The sequence below is a fragment of the Salvia hispanica genome, chromosome 2 (assembly GCF_029641045.1).
Source record: "Salvia hispanica isolate PSC_SH4W2 chromosome 2, Shi_PSC_v1, whole genome shotgun sequence".
NCBI lineage: Eukaryota > Viridiplantae > Streptophyta > Magnoliopsida > Lamiales > Lamiaceae > Salvia > Salvia hispanica.
Genome location: NC_142693.1, coordinates 16,560,565 through 16,567,734, shown reverse-complemented (window position 1 = coordinate 16,567,734; position 7,170 = coordinate 16,560,565). Strand labels below are relative to the sequence as shown.

Below are 7,170 nucleotides of genomic sequence, written 5' to 3'. Positions count from 1 at the left end.
TTATTACTTCATTTGTGTTGTGATTTACTTCATTATTATGTATTATTACTTCATTTTAGTAATAAAACCTACTGTATAAATAGATCATTTATATTACTTCATTATCATAACTTATTACTTCATTATATGAATCCAATACTTCATACTAACTAGATTATAGTTAATAGGAAAACAGATCATTTATATTACTTTATTATCATAATTTATTACTTCATCTTATCAATTTACTATTTTATCAAAAAGAATATGTAGTTCATTTTAATGTGTTATAACAACAATTTAGTTCAATAAGAGTCGAATTGATGGCATACTTTAATGTGCAAACAACACATCAATTAAAGATGTTACTTCATTATAATATTTTATTACTTCATTTTTACTGTGATTTACTTCATTTTTATGTATTATTACTTTAAAGCGAATTGACAGCCACCGGCGGGAAGGACAGCCACAACAAGGTCCTGACATCGCGAGGGCTAAGAGACCGCTGCGTTCGATTAGCGGTTAACACCGCGATCGAATTCTATGATTTGCAGGACCGATTAGGCTACGATCAGCCGAGCAAGACGGTGGAGTGGCTGCTCGCGGCAGCAGCTAGCTCGATTGCAGAGCTGCCGCCGATCAATTCCCCCTTTCCGGCGGCGGTCGGTGGTAGCAGCAGCTTCGAGACCTCGATTTCCAGATCTGAGAAGACGGTTAAGAAAAATGAGAAAGAGAAATCTTCTTATGTTGCTTCCTTCACCGAGCTATTGAGCGGAGGCAAGGATGCATCCGATGAGAATTCCAATAGCGAAGCGGCCAGGCTGGCGGTGGCAAGCGGGCAGCGAAGTAGCGAGGTGGAGGGAGCGGTGGTCGTAGAAGCACTAATGAGGGAGAGAAAGAGAGCTAGAGAAGAGGATACGGTGGCGCCTTCTCTACGATGAGAGAGAATTGTAGAGAGAGAAGTTGGTTGGAATTGGGAAGTGAGGATGAGCTGCACATTACTAAACTACCCTTTACCAATTTAATTGAGTAAAAAAATCAGAAATTATTAATAACCATTAGATGTGATTAATGCATGGATGAGATTTAGTCTCTAGTTCGGTCTTTAAGAAGGGTTCGACATTGATCGCAACTCTATATATATGTATTCAAATCCTTTTCATATCTTTTGTCATTTTTCCTTCTTAATCCCAGCCCCACGATTTTGTCATCTGACGGTTAGATTAATGCCACGTGTCATTTAATAATGCACATTTTCATTCTAATAATGCACAACGGCTAATAATGCACCATTATAGACTAATAATGCACATTTTCATTCTAATAATGCACAACGGCTAATAATGCAACATTATAGACTAATAATGCATTGATCACAACCATCCAATTCAAGGATCCAAGGGCTGAGATTAAGAAGGAAATATGACACTTAGGGTGCAAAGGAGCCTAACGCACCCCTATATATATATATATATATATATATATATATATATATATATAGGGAGATGATCAAAACAAGTATGTGTTTAAATCCAGAAATGCAGCCCAAATCTTGGCCCTATGATTAGATGATCTAATGGTCAATAATTAACCCAAAACACGGAAGGTCATAATTAAGTAGTTTTAGGTCATATTATAAGATTTGGGTTTATGTCATGTTAAGATCATTTTAGGTCATGCTTTGTTAGCATGACCTAAAAATAAACTAACTATGACCTAAAAATGTCTTACGTATGACCGTGTTCTGCATTTCTGTATTTAAATCTGGTCTTTATAGATCAAAACCCTATATATATATATATATATAACCGTTGGAATTCTGTCAAAAATCAAAGCAAACTCAACCATTGGATCCTGTAATGTAACCGTTAGATTAATGCCACGTGTCACCTAATAATGTAGATCGTGTAGTCTAATAATGTAGCTCGGCTAATAATGTAACACGCTGTAGTCTAATAATGTAGATTGTGCAGTCTAATAATGTAGCCTAGTTAATAATGTAACGCTTTTAGTGTAATAATGTATCTCGGGTATTATGATCACAACCATCTAATCTGAGGATCCAAGGGCTGAGATTTGCTTTGATTTTTGACAGAATTTGCCTTATGGACCATAGTGCGCCCGTTAGGCTCCTTTGCACCCTAAGTGTTCTATTTCCTTCTTAATCTCAGCCCTTGGATCCTTGAATTGGATGGTTGTGATCAATGCATTATTAGTCTATAATGTTGCATTATTAGCCGTTGTGCATTATTAGAATGAAAATGTGCATTATTAGTCTATAATATTGCATTATTAGCCGTTGTGCATTATTAGAATGAAAATGTGCATTATTAAATGACACGTGGCATTAATCTAACCGTCAGATGACAAAATCGTGGGGCTAGGATTAAGAAGGAAAAAGGACAAAAGATATGAAAAGGATTTGAATACATCCATATATATATATATATATATATATATATATATATATATATATATATATATATATATATATATATCAGCCCTTTGCACCCTAAGTGTCCTATTTCCTTTTTAATCTCAGCCCTTGGATCCTTGAATTGGATGGTTGTGATCAATGCATTATTAGTCTATAATGTTGCATTATCAGTCGCTGTGCATTATTAGAATGGAAATGTGCATTATTAGTCTATAATGTTGCATTATTAGCCGCTGTGCATTATTAGAATGAAAATGTGCATTATTAAATGACATGTGGCATTAATCTAACCGTCAGATGACAAAATCGTGGGGCTAAAATTAAGAAGGAAAAAGGACAAAAGATAGGAAAAAAATTTGAATACATCCCTATATAGGGGGTCCCTATATATATATATATATATATATATATGCTTAAAGTCGTGCAATTAAAACATTCCGTGATCCTGTTGGAAAATAATCGTTCAATTTAACTAAAGTATTCCTATCTATATATTTTTAAATCAATTAAATGTCAGTATTTTAAATCACAAAAATGTTAGTAATCTTGTTCATATATTTTTTCTACAAACAATCCCATTTATCACAGCAACAAAATCAAATGACGCTGTAAAAGATGGTCAAACTCAAACTTTTTCCATATTTTTCAAAAAAAATTAATTACGTATGAAATTTGCAATTTTTTAATTTCTGGCAAAATATACAATGATTCAGCAATCAATTTTAATACATTATCCTCCGTATAAACACGTATCATCCTAAGAAAATTAATCATTCCTAACATAGTTATTCACATTTTCACATTTTCACTGAAAATGAGATAAAAGAGATATGGAGTAATTGCTAAGACTATAAACTTCAATATATATAATTGAATTTTAATAAAATATATGCATATCCAAATTTAACGATATATCATGATTTATCTGAGAATATTTTTATAAAAATTAATAATACTAGTAAATAAATGTCGGTAAATTTTGAAAGCATATTTGCTTCGCTGGAAACGTATTGATTAAGAAAAATATCGTAATTAATTAATCAGATCAAATTGCCGACCGCAGCAGTCTTCGGAGCTTCATTTCGCCATCTTTCTCCAATTCCAAATCCCCCATTCATTGATCTGCCCTAGATATGTCTTACGCATATCTCTTCAAGTATATCATCATCGGCGATACCGGTAATTTCTCGCTAATTCCACCTCTTTTCCTCATCATTTGATGTTAATTATGCTCTCTTTCACGTATGATTCGTTTAATATTTCGATAGGGCTTTTTTGGGGGCGCGATTTAACGTTTCAATTAAGATTTTGACGTAGTTGAACTGTCAGTTCGTGGCTGCTTGCGTTTACTGATTGAGATTTCTGTGTTGATTTTTGTGAAAGACTGAATTAGTAGATCACCGATGGATTTGATCAGATGAATGTCAATATTCCGAATTATTACCGTCTGCAATGCGATTCTGCTCTGAATAGAAGAGAAAATTTGGGGAATTAGATGGATAAATATTGAGATTGCAATTGCTCTAGATAATTATGTTGAGGCCAAAAAATTTGATCTTGATCGTGTTTGTATATTATCAAATCTGACTAGATTTATTCTTGTGTTGCTTTCTTGTTGATGTAAAACTATCTTTTGCAGGGGTGGGGAAGTCATGCCTTCTTCTACAGTTCACCGACAAGCGTTTCCAGCCAGTGCATGACTTGACTATTGGAGTCGAATTTGGGGCTCGGATGATTACAATAGACACCAAACCCATTAAGCTTCAAATATGGGACACGGTTAGTTTCTGTTAATATGTGAAGGATTCATTAGTTTGTTATACTCCCTCCGTCCCATAGAAATAGGCCGAATTTCCTTTTTTGTCCGTCCCATACAAATAGCCCATATTCATTTATGGCAACTTTTTTTCCTTTGCTTTTACTTCCCACTATCAACTGCATTATTTCAACAACTTTTGTTTCTTTTTTACTTTACCAATTACGCATTAAAATTTGTGTCATCCCCAATTAGCCTATTTCTGTGGGACAGAGGGAGTATTGTTTATGCTGTTGATACTACTAAATGTATTGGGCTATTAGTTCAATTTCTAAGGATGCTCACGGAAAAGGGTTTCAGGGGATTTTTATTGAGTTCAGTTTCCTGCTACTAAACATGCTATTAAGGCCCGTGGCAAAAAATATCTTTGTGTTAACTATCTATAGGCTAATAAGATACTGGTGATTAAGTTAGGTTTTCCTCTTTTTTTTGTCTGAATTGGTAGCTAATTTCATTCCATTGTATGTTTCTTATATGTTGATAACTATAGCAGCAATGATTTTTCTGAGATATATTTTGTGGCTGCGCATAGTATCACTGTCACTGATATACGTATATTCTTAAAGAAGTTAAAACCTTAGCTGAGATAGCAGATTACCTTTACACTTATAGTAACTTAATGTTAAAGTTCTGTGTTCTTCAGCTTAAAAGCTATTGTGTCGTGTGAAATATAAAATTTGAGGAGATGATGTTATGCTTATCGTCATTGGTATATTCATGTGATAGTTCCTGAGTGGGGGGTTTATCATTCATGTATATCATGTGTATTTTCCATTTTTAAGGCTCTCATGCTATTATACTGAAGTTATTAGTATAACTGTGTTTTGGTTGATGTTACAGGCTGGTCAAGAATCATTCAGATCCATCACAAGGTCATATTACAGAGGAGCTGCTGGTGCACTTTTGGTCTATGATATCACTAGGTATGCTTTTGTTCTTCCACGCAATTTATATTTCTGTTGCTCTTTGGAAATGCCACCCTGCTATTGAATCACTCTCTACACTGCTATTGAATCACTCTTCCACACAATATTCTGTCATGCGTCTGATGTCTCATATTAACACTTTCTTGGGAATGATCAACATTATGTACTACCTCCGTCCCACTCAAGATGGCCACATTCTTGAGTGGCACGAGATTTAGGTTGTGTGGTTAGGTAGAATAAAGTAGAGAGGAAAAAAGGTAGTTGAATATTTTAATGAGGAGAGAGGAGAGAGGAGGTTATTTCCAAAATTGGAAAGTGGTCATCTTGATTGGGACAAACAAAAAAGGAAATGTGGCTATCTTGAATGGGACGGAGGGAGTAATATTTGTTCATCATCTTTCGTGAATATCAGGAGAGAAACCTTTAATCACTTGGTAAGCTGGCTAGAAGATGCAAGGCAGCATGCAAATCCAAACATGACAATTATGCTGGTGGGCAACAAATGCGATCTTGCCCATAGAAGGGCCGTTAGCACAGAAGAAGGAGAACAATTTGCAAAAGAACATGGGTTGATTTTCATGGAAGCATCTGCAAAAACTGCTCAGAATGTAGAGGAGGTGACCAAGAATTTCCTTCTCTCTTTGAGATACGACAAAAACTAGTATTGCCTTAACAGTCATATCCCTTGCATATTTTGACTAGAGCATTATCTGCAGGCTTTTATCAAAACAGCCTCAACAATATATAAGAAGATCCAAGATGGAGTATTTGATGTTTCAAATGAGGTTAGAATCTTCAATTCTCCTTTTGCTAGTTGCCTTATTTTTTGCAAAACAGAAGAATACTCTTGCTTCAAGTTAGCAAGACCTCATACTGTGTGGTTGTTTCTGAGTTATTATCTCGAGTGACATTCCCATTCACCTCGTCAAAATTTAAAACTACCCTGCAAGAGCATAATGGAAAAACTTGTCCCATTACAGTTTGATTGTTATCATATTTAAAGCTCAAATTTGATTGCCTAACTAATGCCATGATCCTCCTTTCCTCAGTCGTATGGAATAAAAGTAGGTTATGGTGGAATTCCCGGGCCATCTGGTGGAAGGGACGGTTCTTCTTCTCAAGTTGGAGGCTGCTGCAGCTGAGATTCGTCCCAACATTGCAGAAATTCTTTTATGTTCTTCCCGAGCGTTGTGTGTGTATATTCCACAACTTGGCATTGCGATTAATACGTAATTATGTTTGCAGTTATGTTGTTCTGGGCACTGTTATATTTGTGACTGTATATCTGACAATACAGATGGGAGTGTGAGTAAAAAGCATACATGTTTTTTCTAGTTGTGTTTATTCGACCTGTGTTTGTGCAAATGAAGACCAGTGTAACTATAGTGTCATCTTGTTTTTGCTTGTTAAACTCTTTTTACACTCATATTTTAATTATAAAATTAATATATATAAATAACTGAACTTATATTTCACTAATTATTATTTTTTTGTAAGGTTGAATAATTTCTTAAAAATCGTGTTGACTCAAAACGTGTTGTCATGGATGGGAATATTAATTACTGTTTGTGACTTTTTGTCGCAACCAGTAGTGTGCCTTTGCTTGTTTTTATTTTGGAGTGTATTTACTTGTCTTTGATCGTTTCATTTCGTTTCATATCCAATTTTAGCAACTAAAACTATACACAGGTTTCTATTTATGTTTTGTTTACTTTTTCATGTACTATAACTTATTCCTTATGGAGTAGTACTATTTTTTTTTTTATCTCATATAGCATATTCATACCTTCATAGAACAATTTGGAAAGTATTAAATTTCTTTGATATCAGTGACTTAAGTTTCATATACATATAGGACATATTGAATACGAAAAGGTATTGTTACGATTTCATTTATTACGATATTGATAAAACCAAATAGAGAATTGTTGTAGAGGAGTGCATGCATTTAAAAGGATTCGTATTTAGCTTAACTTATAATTAACGCGGAAAATTTGCCCAAAATAAGG

At 34.3% G+C, this 7,170-nt stretch overlaps 1 protein-coding gene across 1 annotated transcript; it reads left to right on the top strand.

Moving 5' to 3' along the window:
- Positions 1–3,438: 3,438 nt before the first annotated feature.
- Positions 3,439–6,495, top strand: LOC148931657 (ras-related protein RABB1c-like). Its single transcript, XM_089063747.1, has 6 exons — positions 3,439–3,598; positions 4,059–4,198; positions 5,076–5,158; positions 5,574–5,778; positions 5,878–5,946; positions 6,211–6,495. The coding sequence occupies exons 1-6, from the start codon at positions 3,553–3,555 to the stop codon at positions 6,301–6,303; spliced, it is 636 nt and encodes a 211-aa protein (XP_088919873.1). The 5' UTR covers positions 3,439–3,552; the 3' UTR covers positions 6,304–6,495.
- Positions 6,496–7,170: the final 675 nt, after the last annotated feature.

Excerpts from the sequence above, each read along its gene's own strand:
- LOC148931657 (XM_089063747.1), top strand. The coding sequence starts at position 3,553 with ATGTCTTACGCATATCTCTTCAAGTATATCATCATCGGCGATACCG. Across the intron at positions 4,199-5,075 it reads AGCTTCAAATATGGGACACG|GCTGGTCAAGAATCATTCAG; the intron begins GTTAGTTTCTGT and ends TTGATGTTACAG. Across the intron at positions 5,779-5,877 it reads CTGCTCAGAATGTAGAGGAG|GCTTTTATCAAAACAGCCTC; the intron begins GTGACCAAGAAT and ends CATTATCTGCAG.